General features: G+C 55.9%; 1 protein-coding gene across 1 annotated transcript; it reads left to right on the plus strand.

Moving 5' to 3' along the window:
* Positions 1 to 8,031: 8,031 nt before the first annotated feature.
* LOC135973722 (fibrinogen-like protein 1-like protein) lies at positions 8,032 to 16,406 on the plus strand. The gene is made up of 3 exons (XM_065558089.1): positions 8,032 to 8,143; positions 10,527 to 10,637; positions 11,997 to 16,406. Exons 1-3 carry the CDS (start codon positions 8,140 to 8,142, stop codon positions 12,317 to 12,319), a joined length of 438 nt encoding a protein of 145 aa, XP_065414161.1. The 5' UTR covers positions 8,032 to 8,139; the 3' UTR covers positions 12,320 to 16,406.
* The last annotated feature ends 7,403 nt before the right edge of the window (positions 16,407 to 23,809 follow it).

The following is a 23,809-nucleotide window of genomic DNA, read 5'->3' on the forward strand; positions in this document are numbered from 1 at the left end:
ATGCCAGGAAGGAATCTATCTAGCCAGGCTGGGCGTCCTCCCTCATCTGTGGTCAGAGGTCACACGGGCCCTTCCAGTGACAAGGTGGCAGCATCTGGCCCTGGGAAAACAGACATCTGCTGTGTGCTCACCCCAGAGATTTCTTTCTTTCTGCAAACTGAAGAGGCCTCTCTCCTGTAGCCTCAGCAGAGGCTGCGAGGAGGCCAGCAGGCCCTGTGGCCCCCCGCAGACTGGGGGAGGCCCTGACCAGTAGCTCTAAAGGCCAGAAGACCCCACAGGACAGGTGGGGAACGGGACTGTGACGTTACGTTACTGTTCCATGGTTCCTTTCTCCTCAGCTGAAGAAGAAACTGAGCCCTGAAGCAAGGCACCAGACTGGCTTGTCCGTGCGGCTGACCCAGTATTCACCAGAGGGGGGAGAAGGAACAGTGAGGCTGGTGGGTTCCTTCTTCTAAAAAGAAAACAAATCAGAGCATGTTTTTACATCCGGCTTTTGACTCCCCGGCCAATGGGTGTGATCATCCCAGGTAGAAAAGTCAGCCTGTAATGCCCGGCTCCTGCTGGCTGCTCCGATGGAGACTCCACTTCCCCTCTCCTCTCTGTAAGGCAGGGGAACTGCCAGCCACTGCCTGGTACTGTCTGCACCCAGCAGCAACACTCCTCTACCTCCCACTGCCCTCTCCTCTGCTGAGGTCCCCCGTGCCCTGCCCTGGCACCCTCTCTGCTATGGGGTCAGACTCGCGGGGAGAGCAGGGCAGGTCTGTGCCCTCAGCCCCGGGGCTCTCGCACAGACAGGAGAAGCTCCTTTGACGCTGAACATCACGGCGTCAAAGGAGCTTCTCCCACTATCACGGCAGCTCCTCCTGTTGGTGCCCAAAGCCCGGGACTCGCACTCAGCCCCTGAAAGCAGGGCCGGCTCCAGGCACCAGCCGACCAAGCACGTGCTTGGGGCTGCACCTGATAAGGGGCGGCCAATCTTGGGGTGGTGGGGGTTTTTTGGGGGGGGGGAAGTTTGGTCGCTGGGGGTGGGGTGGGTTGTTTTTGTTTCGTCGGCTGGGTGTGTAGGGGGCACTGGGGGGTGGGATTCGGCAGCAGTGCTCCCGGGGGGGGTGGCGGCATGGCGGGGCACTCCGCGGGGGCGGGGGCGCTGTTTGGCAGCACGGCTCGGCGGAGGGGTGTTTGGCGGCACGGCGCTCGGCGGGAGATATGTGTGGTGGTGGGAGGGATCAGCAGCACGGCGCGGCACTCCGAGGGGGGGGTGTTCAGTGGCGCTCGGTGGGGGGTTCGACGGCACGGCATTTGGTGGCGCTCCGTGGGGGGGGGTGTTCGGCTCCGCGGCGCTCCGCGTTGGTGGGGTGGCGTCGCGGTGCTGAGGGCGTGTGTTATGGCGGCGCTATGGAGGGCGGCACTCTTTTTTTTTGCTTGGGGCGGCAAAAAAATTAGAGCCAGCCCTGCCTGAGAGTTGGGAACATTGCAGCATGGCCCAGCCCCGGCTGCTGGGAGAGGAAGGCCACCCCACCTCCCTGGCTGGGAGAGCTGCCATGATCCCCCCATCTGCCAGCCCCAGTTGTTCCCTATGAATTTAAAGATGCATTAGGCTCCTTGATTTCCTCGGCAGGAACAATGTTCTCATGAGTGTGTGCGCGCGTTCCCCTCCCTGACAAGCATGCAAAGCTGATCCGTCCACGGCCGAGTTCTCAGAACAGTAGTGTTCTTCTCTCTCTATTGAGCCCTGATGTATTAGAAGGTAAAACTCCTGTGAAAGGTGCGCTAGTAATGTTCAAAGCCGGCCGGCAATGCAGGTACTGCCCCCAGGCTGCACGGTGATTCATCTCAGAGACATCTCATTAATTTAGCAAATACTGCCTGAAAGGAAGAGAGCGCCGGCCACCCAAACTGTTAACACAAATAAAATCCATATCAGATGCCGCTCACCTTTCCAAGGCGGCTTTGCCTTCCCCTCCCCTCTCCTCTGAAATGTGCGTGGATATAGGTGAGTAAGCAAAGGTGCACTCACACACAAACACACAGTGACACATCTATAATCATACAGTGCATCACTCTGTTCCTAGGATCTCAACAAAGTTCACCTCCGCTCATTAAAGGTGACATGCTAAACAATTAGGTTTGAGCTCTTATTTTTTTCTTCTTTATGGTGGATAAAGAAAGCATGAAAAGGCTTTTTTTTTTAATTGTTTCTTTCTTGTTTTTCACTTTAGACATATCCAGTCTTAGCTTCCCTGTTTCTGCTGGTGGGCTCCAGAGGGAGTTTTCTAATCCCTCAAACCAAAGGAGCATGACCACTGAATATTTAGCAAAGAGAGCTTTTCTCCCTACTGTGTGTTCGGTATTTGAGTGAAATGGGTGCCAACCAGAACAACCGACCTCCTCCCCATGCACCTGTTTCAAGCAGCCTGACCAAAACCCCCTTCCTTCCTCCCTTGATCACTCAGGTTTCATATCCTTGGTACTTGTGAGAAAGCTGTGCAAATCTGTGATCACACTGAGTGTACTGTGCACGTCTTAGTATACTTCTCTGTCACCCTGTTTGGACTGTAAGTTCTCTGGGGCACAGACTGTGGGTGATAGTTTTGATTCTCTGGCACAGTAGGACGCTATAACAAGAGACAGGTTTCAGTGTGGTAGCCATGTTAGTCTGTATCAGCAAAAACAACGAGGAGTCCTTGTGGCACCTTAGAGATTAACAAATATATTTGGGCATAAGCTTTCGTGGGCTAGAACCCACTTCATCAGATGACTTCATTAGACTGACCTCCCACTTGGTAAGACAACTCCCATCTTTTCATGTGCTGTGTATATACCTGTTAGTCTCTAAGGTGCCACTAAGGACCAACCCAAACTGCCCCACCATCCGCTCCAATGCAAGGCATTTCTTTACAGCGCCTTCTCTGATATACACACACACACACGTTGCTGTGTGTATGTATTATTAAAAAGCCCTCTTGATCGCGCACACTTCTCACCCTTGGGAGAGGACAAGGGAACAAATACGTGACGGGTGTTAGTCATGTAGCGTAATGCACCACTGGAAGGTGCTGTGATACTGTGGTGGTGAACGTGGTATAATGACCTGCACAGAACAGAATAGCACGGGAGTGACACTTGAGGTATGTCTGTACAGGCCCAGCAAAAGTAGGGCCCAGCTGATAATGGTCTTTCAGCACTACCACGAGAGAAACGTTAAATAATAATAAACCGACCTCGTCAACCCAGTAGTTCTGTCGTCACCCATAGAGCCAGCCACGAAAAAAGAAGGGTGGACAAGATCTGCATTTCTAATGTAAAAGCAAATCAAACCCCACAGGGCTTTAACAACAACTACCCTTTATTCATCAGAAAGAAGCCAAAAGGAACGTGCCCTGTATTTGGGTCCGAGCACAGGTCCCCGTTTGAAGGATGTGCTGACCTCAGGATAGCTGTATAGGTTTGGTTGAGGGCACAGGCCTGGGCGTCAGGACACCTGGGTTCTATTCCTGACCTGCTCTTTAGCTTTGGTCACTTCATTTCTCCGTGCCTCTGTTTCCCCACCCACTTTTTGTCTGTGTAGACTGTAGGCTCTCTGGGGTGGGGCCAATCTCTTATCATGTGTTTGGACAGCGCCTAGCACCAGGGGGCCCTGGTCTCGTTTGTGGCCCCTAAGCCCTACCGAAATGCATTACCTAGGGAGGTGGTGGAGTCTCCTTCCTTGGAGGTTTTTAAGTCCCGGCTTGACAAAGCCCTGGCTGGGATGATTTAGTTGGGAATTGGTCCTGCTTTGAGCAGGGGGTTGGACTAGATGACCTCCTGAGGTCCCTTCCAACCCTGATATTCTATGATTCTATGACTCTATGACTGTCCTCTGTGCACAAACCCTAGCCTCTCCCCTGCCCCCCATATCTCCCTGAGCCTCCCTCCTGCCTCCCTTAGCCTCCTTCCTGTCCCCATCCCCGTGTACCCCCCTCAGCCTCCTCGGCTCCCCACACCCCGGCCCCCTTAACCTTCCCCCACATTCTTCTGCCCCCTGCCCCCACATGCCCCTGCACCTCCCTCAGCCGCTCTTATATCCCACATGATCACCTCCAACCCCCTCAGCCTCCCCTCTGCCCCATCCCCATGCCCCCCTCAGCCTTTCCCCTGCCCCCCACACTCCCTGGTCCCCTCAGCCTTCTCCCTGCCCCCCACACCTACTACCCCTGTCAGCGTTCCCCCTACACACTCTGTCTCCTCATGCCCATATCCCTCTGTCCCCCTCAGCCTGCCCCCTATCCCTGCCCCCACACCCCCCTGCAACCCGCTCAGCCTTCCCCCCACATCCCCTCACAGTCCCCATGCGCTGTCCAGGCCCTGAACCATGGCCTCAGCCAGTCTGCCTGTGGGCTCGGCTTCAGCCTCCTGGAGCCCAGCGGGAGGTGGCAGCCAGCGTCAGGAGGGCAGCCTGCCTGCCACATGCAGACAGAGCGTGGGGACGGCGCGGCCCTCGCGCAGGCCTCAGCCCCGCTGGCAGCAGTGGGAGATGGGGCCATTTTGATGAAGGGACAATTGGCGCCTTTGGCCACGTTTCCATGGGACAGGTGAGAAGCCCCCACAATCCCGAGTCACAATCAGAGCGTGAGGATGGCCGCGCTGCTGCCCCTGTTGTGCATGGGGTCGGCCCAGCACGCCCAGCTGATGGGGGTGATCCTGTCACGGAGTGTGGGGGGACTCAGGGCCCTGCACCCCCGGCTTCCTGCGATTCACCATGACTCTCAGCCAGCCAGTAAAGCAGAAGGTTTATTTAGATGATAGGGACACAGTTCAAGACAGGTTCCGCAGGCGCAGAAAACAGGACCCCCTCAGTTAGGTCCATCTTGGGGTCCTCGGGCACCCCAGCCCCCTTGGGAGGTCAGAGCCCTGTCTGCCTCCCAGCCATTCCACCAGCCAGCTCCTGAAACTCTCCCTTCAGCGACCCCTCCCACAGCCTTTGTTCAGTTTCCTGGGCAAAGGTGTCACCTGGCCTCTAACCGCTTCCTGGGTTCTCATGTTACATGCTAAGGTATTCTCCGGTCAGTCTCCCATCCCCCAATGCAGACTATCCCAGCCACACTCCCTGTCAGCATTCAAAGACCACAGTAAGAACAGTCCCAGTTCCTCACAGATGCGTAGCCAGAATCAGCCAGAATCCACTGGAAGCTGCTTTACCAGTTTGTTGGGGCAGCCAGACTTATGGGGCCGGCTGCAGCTGGCATTCGGGGTGTGCGGGCGGGGGGAGGAGGCAGCATGAATTGCATGTGGGAGATTCATTCGTTGTTTGTGTGACAGCACAAACTCCCCCTCATCCCAAAACCTGGTCCCCAAATGAGCAGACTGGAGCACATCACACTAAGCAAACTGGTGCCACGTGCAACAAAATAAACAGGTCCCATCTCGTGTCCTTTGTTGCACATTTCAATGGCGTGTGCCAGGTGCTGGCAGGTTGCAGGGTCGAGAAGCGTGCATGCGGGTGAACCGCCTTGGTGCTCTTTTCCAGAACTATACGGACGTGGAGCTGTTCCCTCTAATGCACCAGTTCCTGCCCCCTGTATCCCAGCCAGAGAGCTGGGACACAGAGAGCAGCTGCCTTGACAGTCGCTGAATGAATCCAGTTTGATCCTCTTCCCTGTGGGACAGATGCAGCAGCAGCGCAGTCTCGCTCCAGCCCATCCCACTCAGGTATCTCCTCACCTGGCCGTGACCTGTCGGGACAATGGCGGGAGCGGGGGTTCAGTCTCTGTAACCTCACGTGCTAACAGGGCTGGCTTTAGGCCGATTCAGCCGATTCGGCTGAATTGGGCCCCGCGCCAAGAGGGCCCCGCACTGCAGCTGTTCACCCCGCCCACTTCCCCCTCCTCCCCAGCCCTGCACGCCCCGCCCCCTCCCCTGAGACTAAGCAGCAGGGGCGGGCCGGCCGGCAACACAAGGTAAGCTGGGGTGGGGGCGGGAGAAGGGCTCCGGGGAGGCGCGGCCTGTTCCCGCAGGCCCCAGCACGGCCCGGCTCCGGCCCGGTCCCCGCGGCTCGGGCCCCCCCATCCCCCTCCCGCGGCGTTCGGCTCGTGGCCCCCCCGGCGGCGCGGCGCGGCTCGGGGCCCCCCGGCCCCCCTGCGGCGCGGCTGGGCTCGGGGCCCCCCCGGCCCCCCGGAGGCTCGGCTCGGGGCCCCCTGCGGCTCGGGTCGGGGCCCCCCCGGCGGCGCGGCTCGGCTCGGGGCCCCCCCGGCCCCCCTGCGGCACGGCTCGGCTCGGGGCCCCCCGGCCCCTCTGCGGCGCGGCTCGGCTCGGGGCCCCCGGCCCCCCTGCGGCGCGGCTGGGCTCGGGGCCCCCCCGGCCCCCCGGCGGCTCGGCTCGGGGCCCCCTGCGGCCCGGGTCGGGGCCCCCCCGGCGGCGCGGCTCGGCTCGGGGCCCCCCCGGCCCCCCTGCGGCACGGCATGGCTCGGCTCGGGGCCCCCCGGCCCCCCTGCGGCACGGCTCGGCTCGGGGCCCCCCGGCCCCTCTGCAGCGAGGCACTGCTCGGAGCCCCCCGGCCCCCCTGCGGCGCGGCTGGGCTCGGGGCCCCCTGCGGCTCGGCTCGGGTCCCCCCGGCGGCGCGGCGCGGCTCGGCTCGGGGCCCCCTGTGGCGCGGCTCGGCTCGGGGCCCCCCGGCCCCCCTGCGGCTCGGCTCGGGGGCCCCCCCCACGGAGGCGCGGCTTGGCTCGGGGCCCCCCCGGCCCCACCCGGCAGCGCGGCGTGGCTCGGGTCCTCGGGGCGGGGCTTGCAGCAAGCCCCGCCCCCAGGAATCGGGCCCCGCTCTTGCTAAAGCCGGCCCTGCGTGCTAAGCAGGGGTTAGTGATACCAAATGGTACTGAAAGTCCGAGGGGGGTGGGGAGAGGGGTTCCCACCGGGTGTGTGAGTTTGGTGAAAGGCGCCTACAAAACGTTGGGTCTGCCCAGTGCTTAAAGACAGAGCTGACTGGACTCAGCTGGAAGTCCTGGTTTCTTCTCAGTGATCCCTAGAGCTGAAAACACTGTGAAGCCGGTTGACCTGGGCACCATAGAGCCGGTGCTGTGGTGAAAGACAGTACAGGGGGGAGCAGCAGCGAGGTTCCCCCTAGCCAGGGAAGTCACTAAGAGCTGGACTCACTCCGGGCTGGAGGCCCCTCAGAGCACGGCATCGCAGCTCCAGGCAGAGACGGCAGCATGGAGCAGCAGCAGTGCAGAGCAGAGGCAGAGGCATCCCTGGCTCACCCCTTCTCTCCCTGGGGCAGGAGGCCAACCCCCCCCCCCCCCCGAACACCGCCTGAACTCTCAAACTCTGCTGAGCTGGGCCCGTAAACCGGGTAAGGGGACAGCAGAGGGAAAATAGGAGGGGTGTGCCAAAGGGACATTCGTCCATTGGACTCTCTCATCGCAAGCTGGGAAACTGAGGCAAGGGGCTGCTGCCCAATGGATTGTAGGGCGGGCGTTTCACTCACAGTTCACATACTGCTGAGTCACTCTTGTGGTGGTTTCCCCAGTTCATACTGCGTTTCTTTCTCCTCTGAATAAAAGTTCTCGTGTGTTAGACACAGACTCAGTGCTCGCAACGGGGCAACAGTTGCCTGTTAGGGGCGTGCTGGTCAGTTTCCCAGATTTCTGGGAGGGGCGCTCCAGCTGGTTCTGCTTTGCAATGCTAAGAGGAACCACGAGATCCTGATTCTCGTCCTTGTCACTGCCAATACCACCTGGCACAAGTGTTACACCCCCATCGCGTTCTGCACAACCCCCGTTCCTGCCATCTCCTCTGGCTTGATCCTCTCCATTTAGTGCGTCCTTCGTCTGGAAGGCCGATGATACGGTAATGCCGCAGAGTCCCACTGAGAAATTAAATCCCTGGCTCACACCTGCCCGGCTTCAGAAACGTTGGCGTTCTCGGGGAGGAGGGAGGGAGCCCAAGAAATCTGGTATCTGCGGTAAATAAAGGATGGGCAGACGTTCCGGTGGGGGCTCCTTCCCTACCCACAGGCCAGGCTTGAGGCCAGCGGTTGAGAAAGCAAGATAAGCTGGGTGTGGAGTGGCGCTTTCCCCATAAAGGCATGGAGCCCCGGCTCTGGTTTCTGATGTGGAAGTGGGACGCTTCAGGTTGCTAACTCGACCGCTCAGCTGCAGAGTCGGGATGGGTGAGTTTTATTGAAATGCCCAGTATTTCACACAGCCTGGAGATGTAGGGCCAGAGCCTGGTGGTGGGCACCAGAGCCCCAGGCGGTGTGGGCACGTGGGGGAGGTGTAGTGGCAGGGCATGCTATGTGGCCCCTGTGGGACACCATGTGCCCTGAGTGCCCGGGCACAGGAAGGAACGTGCCCAGACAGACGCAGTAACTACCACATAGAGAGGGGCAGCCTGCACTCCTCTCAGTGCCGCCCCTCAGCCCGGGCAGGTGCACAAGGGGGAGGGGAGCCCTGGTGCATCCTCTGCTTTCCCGACCCTGCCTGGCCGAGGCACAAGGGATGGGGGCGCAGTGAGGTACATGCTGCTTTTCCTTTGAAACGGAGCAGCATTTTCCCCAGCAAGTGCATGCTGCAGCATGAGCCTGGCTAGCTAGGAGTCTGGCAGTGCCTCCTGGTGGGTAAAGAGTGCCCCGGGGCCATGGGGTACCAGGAGCCTGGTGGGGATCCCCTGCCCAGCGCTCTGCTGGACCCTAGGCAGGAATCCTCCCTCCCTGCCCCAGGTACCTTTGGGCATTGGGGCCAAAGTACTTTAGAACACAAAGGAACTAGCATAAGCCATGTTTTAAAAATGGGGAAACTGAGGTATGGTGCAGTGTAATGAGTTTTCCAAGGTCACAGGTCGAACTCAGGCCCTCTGTGTCTTAGACTATTACAGTGTGTGAACGGCTGCTAGCTGGCAGTGTCCCCGCTCCTCTGGGGCGTCAGGAGAAGGGGAGGCGTGTTTTCAAGGATGAGTGACTCCAGATTGTTATTTCACTTCAGTTCCAAACATTGTAGTTCTGGCTTGTCAGACTTACTGAAATCCTTCTCCTTTAAAGCGTTAACCCTTTGCCTGCCATGGGTTACGCCTCTCTCCTCCCTCTCACAAGGATACCTGAGATTGCTGGCAGCGTGTCATAGTTACTTGGGCTGTGACATTGTCTGAAGAATTTGGGGTCCAGGCAGCTCCAAAAAGAAGGTGTTTCCAATGAAATCTGTCTGTGGATGATGTCTGGGCAAAGTGTTTCCATTGCAACAGTGTGTTTCGGTGTGTCGTTTACACGGTGTTCTCTCTCTCTCTCTCTAATTCATTTGCACGTTTGTATCATGGTCACTTTTGGCTTAGTTGTGGACTTTCTAACTTTGCAACACCACATGAATACACTGATGGCTGACAGAAAGCACGGTGCCGGACTCCAGTGCGGCTTTAGCCTGTTCTGGTTTGACACACACACACACACCCTGCCGTCCCGCCCTGCCCCGCCCGACCCCACAAAAGGCTGCCATTTTGCAACTGTCATGGGCCGGCAGCAGCTATAATAAAACTTGGGACCTCTGGAGCTTCACACGTGAGCCTCTGGGGGGGGGTGAATGAGCCGGTTTCTGTCCAAGAGTCTGGATTGCTCTGGGCTGCTGATCCCGGCAAGGTCATTGTGAATCCCTGCGCTGAGTGCTGAAGGTGGCCTGGGAAAAGCATGTGTGGGGCGTGGGAGGGGTGTCTATGTTAATACCAGCTGAAATAAATGGCCATGCCCTTGCTAGGGCAGCGCTTACAGTGGACTGTGGCCCCTGGCGACTCTGCCCACTTTAAGCCTGGCCTGAGCTGGGCCCACAGAACAGCTGCAGTGTCAGCAGCATGTCCCCCTCTGGGCTGCTGGCTGCAGTGCAGGGGGCAGCATGCCTGGCGTGGGGCACACAGCAGCTCTGTGCCCTGGGCCCCTCTCACCTGGCGCTCATCTGAGGGGGGCAGAGCCCTGCCGGAGGCTGCCCAGCTGCTGTCTCTGTGTGGGTGAGCGGGCACTGCCCTCCGGCTGGTGGTAGTGACTGTGGACGGGGGGAGCTGGGACAGAGGGGGTTGCTCTGAGCAGCAGTCCCCTTGCAGCGGTGCAGCGGGGGGAGAGAGGAGGCAGCTCCTTCCCCACCACAGGGAGCGCTCCAGCCGGCCCTGACCCGCCCGGGACCCAGGAGCCAGGCAATCGGAGCCGCAATCTTTGAATGGTTTTTACCATGCAGCTGGGTCCCAGCTGTGTGCTAATCGGGCCGGCTGCAGAGACGGAGACAGTGGCCGGGCCGGGGGAGAGGTGAATGGTGGGCTTCACCCCGTCTCCATAGACTTGGGCCCACCCCCCCCCATGCTGAGCCCCTTTGAACATCCAGCCATGTCCTGCGGTGCATACCTGGGAGCTGAGCTCTTCTGAAAATCTGGCCCAGTAGTTCAGCCCTCTGAAAACTCTGGCCTTAGCATCTAAGGGTAACATTTTCAAGAGTGCCTAAATCCCTGTGACTTCTAGTGGGATTTAGGCACTTGTGAAACTCTCTCCTGGTCTCATGTCCAGTGGTTTCTGTCCCCTGCAGGGTTCCAGTCCAGCTCTCTCCTGCTTCTGTCTGCGCTGTCCATGATGGCGCTCCTTTGTGTAGCCCCCATGCAGGGCAACGGGGCCCTGGCCCACAAGAAGGTCGAGAGGGGTGAGTAGAGAACCCGTCGGAGAGCTTCTATCATCTGCCATATCCGAGATCAGGGCATTGTGGGCCTGATTCTGCTCCTCTCCCCCATGCCGGGGTCACCCCTAGATCCACTTATCCAGCGCTGGGCCCAAAGAAACGCTGAGTTCTCCGAAGGGATCGCAAGGCCGGGCTGCGCTAGTGAGCCCACAACTCCCATTCGCAGGCCTCCAGCACCTGGGAATGGGCCAGCCGGGGTGGGGGAGGTGCTGCTCGACTGGCTGTTTGCTTTACACAGCTTCGTTATCCCTTTCTCCGGTAACGGCTGCCAAGCCCCCGGCAGTGACTGAAGAGCGCTGGTGCCAACCGCAGGGCAGCGTGTGGGAACCAGGCACCCCCCACAAATTGGCTGGGAGTTCTACCCTTCCATCTCACCAACTCCTATACTAGGGCTAGCCCCGGCTAACAGCTGGGGATCTCTCGCTCATGCCTAGAAGCCTTGCCCCCAGAGTCCAGGCAGCAGGGAGAGCCAGTTCCTCCTTGTCAGGGGTTTTCATTCCCTTCTCCCCACATCTCCAGCGGCTCTGGGAGCTGCTCAGGGGCTTGTCCAGGCAGGCCAGGGGCTGAGCCAGCTCCAGAGGTGGCCCTGAGCCCCTGCCCCCGCAGTGCTCAGCAGCTCCTCCCCCTCGGCTCAGCTATGGGGGAGGGGCACACAGGGGGATTGTCTGGGGGGTAGGGGAGCTGGGGGAGCTCAGGCTCGAGGGAGGACCCTGGGGAGGGGAGGGGCAGTATAACCACAGAGCTCTCATTCTACCAGGATCGTTCGGGACAATTTCCACCCCAAAGACAAGCCCCTCGATAGGATGTCTGGAATTTTCAAAGGCGCCACAGGGAGTTGGGTGCCCAAATCCCACTGAATTCCAATCACAGTCGGGTGTCAAACTCCCTTAGGCTCTTTGAAATCTCCCATTTAAATTGTCACTGATGGGTTTCATAATTAACATTCGCTGAGATGGATCTGGCAGCGTCTCCCCCACCCTCCCCAAACGATTTCTTCAGCAGTACGGACTCAGGAAGGATACAGAGCCTTGGTTTACACTTGATTCATCTCTTCAAGTTTTCTTCAAAACCAGCAGAGCAAGAAACTATTCTTATTTTATTTTATTGGTAAAATGAAAGTGTAAGATCTGGAGCCGGATTCTGTGGCCAGGAATGGCCGGGGCGGATTCTGTGGCTGTAGTATTGTGAAATACACAGGACCTGCCTCTAAAAACCCAGCCTCCAGTTACCCCAGGCTGATTTGATTGAGCTAGCTAGCGCGCGCTCTCTCTCTCTCCCTCCCCTACCCCCCCCCCCCTTAACCTGATGTTCGTGGCATTTCAGGGTTCCCCAAAGACTGCAGAAACATCCCCAGGGACAGCCCCAGCGGGGTCCATGTCATCCAGCCGGCAGGCTCTCCCCCTCGAGTGGTGTGGTGTGACATGGACACCGAAGGCAAAGGCTGGACCGTTGTGCAGAGAAATTCTTACAACACAGAGATCACCTGGAAGGAGTCCTGGAGCACCTACAAGTACGGCTTTGGGAACGTGCAGCAGGATTACTGGCTGGGCAACGAGTACCTGTCCCTGCTCATGCAGCAGAACATCTACAAGGTCCCGCTTTGTGGTGGAGGACTAATCCAACAACACCCGCTACGCAGAGTATGACATCTTCAGTGTCGAGGATGAGCCCAGCGGGTACCCACTGAGGCTGGGCAGGTACTCTGGGGACGGCGAGGACTATCTCACCACCTACCACTCCGGCCTGGGGGGCATACACGACAACATGAAGTTCAGCACGACTGACAAGGATCCGGACCAGGCCAGTGGGAATCGCGCAAGTAGCTATGGAGGCTGGTGGTACGACAAGTGTCAGAACGTCCTGCTCAATGGGAAAGGCTACATCTACTGGGCAGGGTTCTGTAAGAGTGGGGAGTGCAAGTCTTCCCTCATCCTGGTTAAGCCAACAGACGTGTGCTGGGTCCAGCAGGAGGAGCCCATCCTCCTTGGGAGCCGGCGCCGCTGAGAAGGGGAGACAGTATTAGATCAGACACGGCGCGCCATCCCCCACCTAATCAGTGCAGTCCCTGCAATGCTTCCACTCTGCTCACCCCCTTCCCTGTTGGCTTCTGCACGGTAAATCCCCTGGAATAAACGCTGAGAGCCGACCCCGCCGGTGCGTTCGAATGACACGAAGAGTGTGATTGGTGTGTATAACTGGACCCCCACTTCCACTCTGCCTCGCTGAGTCATGTCACTCACTACGACTTTAGACCCACATTAACCTCTGCTTCTCCCAGCCCTGCCACTGCCCCTTGGCATTAGTGATCAATGAATCATGACACTGGATTTCTAGCAACTGTCATTGAGTATTTAAATGGGGGATGACTCAAAGCCAGGACTTTACATCTGAATCCTGCATGTATTAGCAGTGGTGAGTTTGGGTTCAAAAACCTGCCCTCTGTCTTTTTAATAAATATGGTTATTACATGAGAAAACATTGCAACAGTAATTAGTTGCTGATAAACCACTGAGATTAGTCAGACGTGCAACGAAACCGCACAATAAAGATATTGGTGTCCCTCTTCAACCCAAGGGGCTAGTCAAAGTTTGGGGCCCTGGGATGTTCCAGTGGGGAGCAGAAATTGGACGGCTTGTCTCTTTCACACACGCACCAGCTCAGAACAATGCTCGGTGGCATCCTCTGCCCACCTGGGGCTAGTTTCTGGGCACACGCCATCATGGCTTGTTCTACACGAGGCCCCCTTACCTGTTGCTTCCAACTGTCTTAAATGAAGAGTGCATCCTCACAGCTGTGTCAATGAGATTTTAACTCCACCCATCACATGGTATAATCCAGCTCCTACCAGTGTATTTATCTGTCAGGCTGAGGTCCTCTGAGCATCTCTGAGCATTTCCTGCCTGTTTGGCTTCAGTCACTTCAATCAAAGTTCACTGTGACCAGATGCTGAACACCATTAATGCTAACAGCCAGGAGCAGGAGCACACCCCCCCCCCCCCCGAACAGGGAAAGAACAGGCTAAAGAACAAGTCAGCTGGGCCTGATGAAGTTCACCCTCGGGCAGGGCTCCCAAATCGTGGGCTGTAGCCCAAAGATGGGCCATGACGTAGTCCTGGCTGGTCCACTGGCAGGGGTGAAGATGGGGGGGAATGTGAAGGGGCATTGCCCCCCCCCAAAACTGCATCTTTCCATTCCCCTCCTGACTATGGCCCTTCAGTGCATCCCCAGGACACAAGGCCCTGTCTAATTGGCCTTCCTGACAGAGCCTGCGTGGAGAGCGTGCGTAGGGGGGAGTTTGGGGGGCAGGTTCGGAAAGAGGGATGTTTTCAGGGGGAGGGAAGCTGGGAGCCGCTGAGGTGCAGCTGGAAGGTTTCCTCCTCCCTCCTCAGCATCTGGGGTGCAGACAGGGGGGAGGGGGTTGCTATTTTGCAGTTGGGAGTATCCCGGACCCCTGCCCCCCCGTGCACTAAGCTGTCCCCTCCATCTCGGTTGCTGGTGGTGAGGTGGGGGTGTGCTGTTTTGCAGTGGGGGAGCGGGGGATCCCCCTGCCCAGGGCACTGACCTCTCCCCTTCCCGCCTCCCATCTCCGCTGTCCATGCTGGGAGCCACCCCCACCCCCCACTCTGCCCATTGCAGGCTGCGCTTGGTGCCCTCCCCAGCCAGCCATCCCTCGCCAGGCTGGAGCATGACGCTGCAAGCGGGGACATCCTCAGCCTGTCCCGGGCAACCAGCTCGCTCAGCCGTTTTGCTGACTGGGGGCTCCTTGCCAAACCCAGGGTTCCCCTGCACCATTCCCTCCAACTTGGAGTCCCACACACACCCCAACTCCCCCCTGAACATGGCTACCCCCCCCCTTCCAAAACAACCTGAACTCTTCATACGCCACAGCCCACCCCCGCCCCTCCCCATGAGCAACCTGGCAGCAGTGCCCACCATCGGACCAAACTGATCTCCGTGTCGCCCTCCCACCCCCACCCCCCAGGGCCAGGCTGGCGCTCTCTGAGGCTGGACCCCGTCTGTGACTGGGGTTTCAGCACTCCTGCTTCACAGATGTATACAGAGCACTGTATAACCAGAGTTGTCATAACTATAAAGGGAAGGGTAACAGCTCTCCTGTGTACAGTACTATAAAATCCCTCCTAGCCAGAGACTCCAAAATCCTTTTACCTGTAAACGGTTAAGAAGCTCGGATAACCTGGCTGACACCTGACCCAAAGGACCAATAAGGGGACAAGATACTTTCAAATCTTGGTGGGGGGAAGGCTTTTGTTTGTGCTCTTTGTTTGGGAAGTCATTCGCTCTTGGGACTGAGAGGGACCAGACATCAATCCAGGTTCTCCACATCTTTCTGAACAAGTCTCTCAGATTTCAAACTTGTAAGTAAACAGCCAGGCAAGGCGTGTTAGTTTTTACTTTGTTTTCTCAACATGTAAATGTACCTTTTACTAGAGTGTTTACCTCTGTTTGCTGTACTTTGAATCCGATTTCTAACGCAGCGTTTTGCTCTGGCCTATTGCTCTTTAAGTTTGATTATCCTGTAAAGTTATTTTCCATCCTGATTTTACAGAGATGTTTTTTACATTTTTTCTTTAATTAAAAGCCTTCTTTTTAAGAACCTGATTGATTTCTCCTTGTTTTAAGATCCAAGGGGTTTGGATCTTGATCCACCAGCAGTTGGTGGGAGGAAGGAGGGGAATGGTTAATTTCTCCATGTTTTTAGATCCAAGGGGGTTGGATCTATATTCACCAGGGAATTGGTGAAAGGTTTCTCAAGGCTTCCCAGGGAAGGGAATCCACTTGGGAATGGTGGCAGTGGACCAGATCTAAGCTGGTAGTTAAGCTTAGCAGTTTTCATGCAGGCCCCCACATTTGTACCCTAAAGTTCAGAGTGGGGAAGCAGCCTTGACAAGAGTCTAGTGACTCTCTCACCCTGGGCTCTCCCCAGTATAGACTCTTGTTCACACTAGTCAAATGATGTTCAAATGCTGAGAAGGAGCAGGGAAGAGGCACAGAAATGACTTGTGGCCTGGCCAGCACACCTTCGAGCAGGCAACCCGAGGGGCTGCAGCTAGTCAGCTTGACTAAGCAGTTCCGAGCTCTGTCATTAAGGTCTATAGTCATCCAGCAGGAGGAGGTAGCTGCATTTCAGGTTTTTGGTCTAGCAGACAAAGGTGTAAGGAGAGCTGGCAAAGCTGCTGTTAGAAACATTGACATTGGAAATCCATGTAAGTGTAGAAGAGTGACGGAACCAATCGTGCGGGGACGTGGGAATTCACTCTCACCTGGCCTCTGGGGATGGAGGCAGCACGTGGCTGGCACTTCTCGCTCCTGCCGTACGAGGGGCAGGTGCTGCTACCGACTGCTCTCCCTAACCCCTGCCCTGCTGCGCTCTGGGGACGCTGCCCTGCTGTGGAGCTCTCAGGTGTCTTGAACTGGAATTTGTTTGGAGAGAAACTGCTAAGAAGCCTTATCAGCCCCGAGCAGGGAGTACCTGGGAGCCTGCCTGGGTCGGGCGGGTCTGGTACAGCATCCCCCCAGATAAGGCTCTTCTCTGGACCTGCCACCCATTGGAATCTGGAACGATTCCCTCTGAGGTAACACACGGGGCAGCCAGGGCAAGGCAGGGCACGGCCTGCTCCCCGGGAGCGTTAGGGCTTTCAGGAGTCAGAGGTGCCAGCAGAGCAGGTGGAACGTTAAAGCAGCGAAGGCAGTTGGGGGGCAGAGGAATTGGGTGCTTTGCCATTGCACTTGATCAGCTCAATTTGAAAATTCTTTCAAAGGAAATCCAGATGTATAGATCTGACTGGGGTACATGTACACACATACACACGCATACTCACATGTGCACACGCTCATGTGCACATACACGTACACACATACATACGCACATGTACACATACATATATATACAGACGTACACATACACGCACATACGCTGTCCCTGGAGCGCCCCAGGATGCGACTGACGGGGTGGCTGGCTATTATGGAGGCAGAAGCGGGTTGGGAGAAAATAATCAAGAAGAACTTTTGCTGAAAATGCAAACCTAAGCTGGAAATCTGTGCAGGGCTGGGCTCAGCAAAAATGAGCTTTTGAGCTGCTCTTATTAACCGTGGTCCTGTACTTCCTGGTTTGCGTCAGACCCAGGCAGGAGACTGGGCTGCTGTCAGCTGTAGAAGCCATTGGAATGAGCCAGGTCGGAATGAGCCAGGCCCTCAGAGCCTTCTGCCACCAATCGCCCCAGCAGTCACTGATCCACACCAAACCACGTCCTTCCAGTCAGACAGTTTCATATGCACACGTCAAACCCTTGGTTTGCCACTCAGACACCACGGTGATGGGCACAGTAAGGACCGAGAGACGCTAAACAGGCAGACAGACAAGGAAATAGTGGCCCTGCCTACAGGTATGTGTGTGGTGCAAACGGATGAACACCAATTGCTGGCTGAAGGCACAACCTTAATTCCCACATCTCCTGTCTGTCAGCTATCATTCGCTTGGCAGCCTGAGCTCCGATTTCTAATGCAGCGTTTTGCTCTGGCCTATTGTGGTTCTCATGTCCAGGGGCGTCTTGGCCCCTGGTATTAGGAGTGGTGCTAAGGAGGCTGCTTTTCAAAGGTCCTTAAGTAGGGTTGTCAACTTTCTACTTGCACAAAACCAAACGCCCTTGACCCAACCCCTTTCATGCCCTTCCCCAAGGCCCCACCCCCACTCACTCCAGCCCAGCCCACCTCCCTCAGTCGCTGGCTCTCACACCCTCACTCACTTTCACTGGGCTGGAGCTGGGGGTTGGAGTGCAGGGAGGGGTGAGGGCTCCGGTGGGGATGCGGGCTCTGGGATTGGGCTGGAGATTAGGGGTTTGGGGTGCCAGAGGGGGATCCAGGCTGGGGCAGAAGGTTGGGGTGCGGACTCTGGGAGGGAGTTTGGGTGCGGGAGGGGGCTCAGGGCTGGGGTAGGGGATTGGGGTGCGGGTGGGGGTGTGGGGTCTGGGAGGGATTAGGGTACAGGAGGGGGTTCCAACCTGGGGCAGGGGGTTGGGGTGCAGGGTGTGAGGTCTGGGAGGGAATTTGGGTGTGGGAGGGGGTTCCGACCTGGGGCAGGGTTTCTGGGTGCAACCTCCGGCCAGGCGGCGCTTACCTCAGCCGGCTCCTGGTCAATGGCAAGGCCTGCCCAGAGAACATGGATGACGAGCTCTCGATCCTGCTGACAGCACCCCCCAGCACAAACAAACTCCAGCACATCTTGGAGGTGAGCAGAATGGGGAGGGGCCACAGGGGTTTTACCTTAGCCCTGGGGACTCCGAGAAAGAAGAGACTGGAAAATCCATGTTGCTATTGGATCCTTCCGAGTATGCATTTGTGATATAAACTCACTGGGTGACCTTGGGGTAACTCACTTCCCCCTTACGGCATCAGTCTTCTCCACTATCAAATCTACACTGGGGAAGAAGGACAGAAGCCCCGACAATCACCTTCACCTCTGGGTGTCTGGTCCTGGGAGCCGAAACCAACTGGACTATCTGCCCCATCTCATAAACTGCCCTGTCTTTCCCTCCTAGGGCCTTGTCCTTAGTGCTCAGCCTGGCCCCTTCCCAGCTTGTCCCTGACCTTTAAAGGACGCTCCAAGCCCCTCCCATGCCCGCTTCCCTTGGGGTCTCTCTCCTGGCTGAGCACAGGCTGCCCTTCTATCTCTCAGCAGGCCTGGGTCCTAGTCACAGGCTGCGTCTTGTCACGTGACACCCACACTTATTCCCTTCGCCCTAGGGAGCTGCATCACCTGGGCCAGGTGCAGTTGAGCTCCAACCCCTTTCCTGGCCATCTCACCCTGGGACAGGTTGAAACTGGTAACCTGTGGGTAACAGTAACTGGTTGCTCGCAAAGGTGCTGAAGACACAATGGAAGAGGAAATCCTTTGGCCTGGATTGAAATTATTCCGACTGAAAGTGAATGAGAGAAAATAGGTCCAGAGTTCTCTTCCTAGCAGCAGAAAATGTAGCGATTGATAGAGGTTCAGGTCAGAAAGGACCATTATGTGCATCTTGTTGCCCCCCCGTATAACTCAGGGCCTAGAATGTGACCAAGTGGTTCCTTCAGCCAACCATAGCATGGGACTGAGCCAGAGCACGTCTTTTGGAACGACATCCACATGCAGGAGAGCCAGCTGGCTACCAGAAAATCTCTCTTCTGCAGTGACGTGGGGTCAAGGGACACGGGGGGGGGGGGAAAGACATGGAGGCTGTGACTAAACTTAGAGCAGCAAGGCCAGGAAAACCAGGGTTAGGTCCCAGGCCTGGCTATCAGATCTGCTGTTTTCTATTCCTGGCTTTGGGACCATGAGGGAGTCTCTGCACCGCTGGGTGCCTCGGTTTCCCCAGCTATCAAATGGAGCTAATCAAGGTTTTGTTTGTTCTCCCCATTTTACAGGGTGGGAAACCGAGACACAGTTGGGACCTGTCTACACTACAGGTCTGTCGTGCGTTTGTAATCTGCTGACCCCCACATGTTGTTCAGAGCCTATGGACAACACAGCTCCTAAAGGTACGTTTGTTCTGTGCTTATCCCCTATGTACCAGCAGGGCTGGACAGCATTTCTCACTGTGATGTGGGGAGCAGGTCCTGGGTACTAAGGGTCTGAAGAAGCTCTCAAGGACTAATTTTTTAAAATAATTGTTATCAATGACTTGGGAGAAAACATACAATCACCGCGGATAAGATTGGGGGGTGACAAAATACAGGCAGAGTGGTAATTCCTGATGGGGAGAGGGCAGTGATAAAGAGCGATCTGGCTCATTCGGGCAGCTGGACCCATTCAAAGAAAACAAGTTTGAGCAGAGCCCAATGCAAGGTCCTATACGTAGCCACAAGGCACGCCGGCCACACCTCCAGAATGGGGATGTGTATCCAGGAAAGAGTGACTCTGAAAAGGATTTAGGGGCCAGAGTGGAGAAGCCACTCAACATGAGCTCCCAGTGTGATGCTGTGGTGAACAGGGCTAAAGCCATCATTAGACATAGGAGCAGAGCCGTGAGTAGGATAGGGAGGTGACACAGCAGCAGTGAGACTGCTATGGGAATAGTGCCTCCAGTGTTGGTGTCCTCCTTTGAAAAAGATGGTCCTAGAAATTGGAGCTGGGGCAGCAAAGAGCCACCAAATGTTCTGAGGGCTGGAGAAAAATGCCTTCTAGTGAGCTATTGAAAGAGCTCAACCTGTTTAGCTTATGAAAAGAAGATTGAAAGGTGACTTCACTGAAGTGTTGAAATGCCTTAATGGAGAGAAAATATTGGGTATTAAGGGGCTCTTTAATCGAGCAGAGAAAGGCAGAACAAGACCCAATGGCTGGAAGGTGAAGAGACAAATTCCTATGACAAATAAGGCACAAATATTCAACAGCGAGGATGATTGAACACAGGAAGAATCTACCAAGGAAAGTGGTGGATTCTCCATCTCTTGATGTCATTAATAAAGACTAGATGCCTTTCCGGAATGTGTTTGCCCCAAAAGTAGCTATTGTGGTAGACAGGAGGCCTGTGATATGCAGGGGGTCAGATTAGATGCTCTAACTGTCTCTTCTGGCCATAAAGTCTACTCATTTCTGAGAAACCGAGTGTAGCATTGGGAGCAGCTTGTGATGTTTTACTGTCTAGCCGGCTTGCTTCCTAGAATGAACACTCATTGAGCGGGGTGATCCACAGAGAGTAGCTCAAACCTCCAAAGTGTCTGCCCTGTGGCAGGACATTAGCACTGCAGGGGAGGAGTGGGTGTGGCAGTGACATCACAAAGGCCTTTTCCAGGACCTCAGCCTATTGGCCAAAGGTGCAGGGGAGGTGGTGACCTCACAGAGGGATGCTGACATCAGCCAGGCAGGACAGGGGCGCAGGGCCAGGGAAACCTCAGAGACCCCTGTGGCTTTGCTTCAGCAAGTCTCCTTCTCGAGGTCTCTCTTTGAGGTCTGAGAGAGTATTTGGGTTCATGTATGTGAGCACCAGGAGGAACCTCTTTTGAGTTTTCTCCTTTCTTTTTCCTGATTTCACTAGAAAACTGACGTTCCTGTTTAGAAGGTAAGAGCCTCCGAGAGGTTTGGAACCTGTTCAGTCTGATGCATCTGGCACCAGCTGAATTTTAGGCATGGAAAACACTAGCTTAAGGTGGCCAAATTTTATTCCCCACCTGGGATTTTGTCCCTTAGAATCTCTGGGGACATTAAGGTTTGTCCTTTTTCTTTTACCTTTTCCTCCATCCCTCCCTCCTTTCTCTTCATCTCTTACTTCTTTTGTCCTTTCCCCTGTTCCCCTCCCACCACCAGGAGGGGGGTGTGTGTGTTGTGGGGGGTGCTCTACAACTCCCATTGTGGGAGGTCCACCGAAAAATGTGGGGCTGAAATAGTGCTCAGACAGTGATCCCCAGCGGTGACCTGGACCATCCTTTGGGCTCTCTGGTGAGAACCGTCATCCTCCCGCCCCTCGGTCTCTACCCTGATTGGCTGAGCAGGGGGTTATTGACAGGGAGGAGACTCAGGTCCCTGTTGTTTTCTTTTAAGACGAAGTAAATAGTCATAACCAGTCATATGTTCGACAAATTTTGCTGCTTCTCTGCAGTTCATTATTTTCTCTACCATTCCAGTTCTCCTAAAATACTTGCTGAATAATTACTATGAACTCTTGCTGGTCTGGAACTCACTTGAGAGCACTTTATTCAGGTCATTCAATGTCTGAAATTCAAGATCCGATGGTTAGTTTGAAAATCAGGGCTCTTGGGTCCTATTCCCAACTCTGCCACGGACTGGCTGTGTGACCTAAGACAAGTCAATTCACCTTTCTCAGCCTTAGTTTCTCCCTCTTTCAAGTAGGGATAACAATCCGCCCCTACCTACCTCCCGGCCGGTGGAGGATGGGGATCTATTGGAGAGTGTCACTAGGAGCAGTGCATAAGATGAGGTGTCCTATCGTGTTTACTCAGATCAGATTATCACATAATAGAATGGATGAAATAGTCTATTTTATTTTTTATTATGTTGCAATTGTTAAGAGCAGCAACTACTTAGCTCAGACTGAAACATCTCATCTAATTTTTGAGATCTAAGTGTCTCCTCTTTGTGTAGCTCAAACCTCCAAAGTGTCTGCCCTGTGGCAGGACATTAGCACTGCAGGGGTGGGGTGGGTGTGGCAGTGACATCACAAAGGCCTTTTGCAGGACTTCAGCCTATTGGTCAAAGGTGCTCGGGAGGTGGTGACCTCACAGAGAGATGCTGACATCAGCCAGGCAGGACAGGGGCGCAGGGCCAGGGAAACCTCAGAGTTCCCTGTAGCTTTGCTTCAGCAAGTCTCCTTCTCAAGGTCTCTCCTTGAGGACTGAGAGAGTATTTAGGTTCACGTACATGAGCGCCAGGAGGAACCTCTTTTGAGTTTTCTCTTTTCTTTTTCCTGATTTTACTAGAAAACAGACGTCCCTGTTTAGAAGGTAAGAGCCTCCGAGAGGTTTGGAACCTGTTCAGTCTGATACATCTGGCGCGAGCTGAATTCTAGGCATGGAAAACACTAGCTTAAGGTGGTCAAATTTTATTCCCCACCTGGGATTTTGTCCCTTAGAATCACTGGGGACATTAGGGTTTGTCCTTTTTGTTTTACCTTTTCCTCCATCCCTCCCTCCTTTCTCTTCATCTCTTACGTCTTCTGTCCTTTCCTCTGTTCCCCTCCCACCACCAGGAGGACTCTGTGTGTGTGTCGTGGGGGGTGCTCTGCAGTAGGAACAGGGACAATTCTCCAACTTTGGGCAGTCGAGAGCCTGGGTGAGATAAGGGGCATTAAAGCCCTTTGTGAAGGAGAAAGGGGAGTTTCACGGTGTTGAGCACCAAGGAATTCTAAACTTTGCTAAAACATCTAGTCTGCAGAAACCAGAAATGGTCGGGGCGAAGAGACGGGAAATATTTGGAGAGTGGTCACTATTGGGCAGGAATCGGAGGAGCGGGAGGCAGGTGGGGGGATCCTGCTGGCTGTGTGGGGCCCTGGCTGTGTAATCTCCTCACTGGGAAGTGTCAGTGAGGCCCGAATCTCACACGCTCCGTTGTCTCCTTTGAGTCTCACAGGAGCTCATTGAGGAGCTGCCTGATAACTCTCCACCCGGCGCCGTCCTCGCTAACTCCCTGATTGCTGTGGGCAACCTCAGGTACCGAGACCCTCCGGCCCGGTTCCCCTAACCCCAGTGCTGCTCAGGCCCAGGGCTGAGAGTCACTGCCCCTCCCACTCCCAGGTCACCGCCCAAGGGTGGTTCCTCTGGCAGAGGTGCGGGGAAGGGTCACTCTCTCCTGGCTGGGCTGTTCTTTTCACTCCAGTAACATTGCAACGGCTTTGGGGAGAGGCTCACTCCCAGGATCAGATACAGGAGGGGCAGCAGGGTGCAGGGAACAGGTGCTATTCCTGCCCTGCCACTGTCTGTCTGAGAAACCTTGGCCTTGTCATTCCCTGGCTCGGAGCCTCAGTTTCCATTCTTGCCAGCCTGTGCCTATTTCCCTGCAGTTTCACCTGCGTGTTGGTGCCAGTCCCATCCCCGCACTGCACAGTCTAATATCGGCTCCTCTCTCTTGCCAGCACCATGACGCCTGCCCTGGAGCCAGAGCTGGAGACCCACCTCCTCCGAGCTGCCCTGCACGCCGTCTTCACCCTGGGCATGGAGAAGGACACCACCCAAGTGCAGGTAGATCATGCTGAAGTCATGGATTGAAGAGCCAGCTGTCATCCTGCCATGAATCCTTGCTAATTGCCTGCAGTGGGATGTGAATGAGAGAGGCCAGGATATGTGTTTGGGGTCTCACCAGTGCTTCCCAGAGACCCCACTTCCCATCCTGTGGCAGATGTAGCCCCAGTTTCCCTAACTCTGACCCATGGCTCTCCCTTGCTTTCAGGATCTGCCTAGGGTCTTGCCAGACCTCCTGGACGCCATGCTGGGGAACCTGCTGGCAGAGTTCCCAGACACCGACAGGCTCCAGTACATCTTGGAGGTGAGCCCGATGAGAGGGGTGGGGGCAATTTTACCTTCACTCTTAGATCCATTTTCCAGTCTGTCCTCCTAGCCGGGCCCCCAGTGGGCATCCTTGGTCAGGGCAGTCAGTGCAATGCCTCCTTTCCCCACAGCACATTAACTAC

Source organism: Chrysemys picta, chromosome 9 (assembly GCF_011386835.1).
Source record: "Chrysemys picta bellii isolate R12L10 chromosome 9, ASM1138683v2, whole genome shotgun sequence".
Lineage (NCBI taxonomy): Eukaryota > Metazoa > Chordata > Testudines > Emydidae > Chrysemys > Chrysemys picta.

Coding starts and splice junctions, on each gene's coding strand:
- LOC135973722 (XM_065558089.1), top strand. Junction 10,638..11,996: donor CCACAAGAAGGTCGAGAGGG/GTGAGTAGAGAA, acceptor GTGGCATTTCAG/GGTTCCCCAAAGACTGCAGA.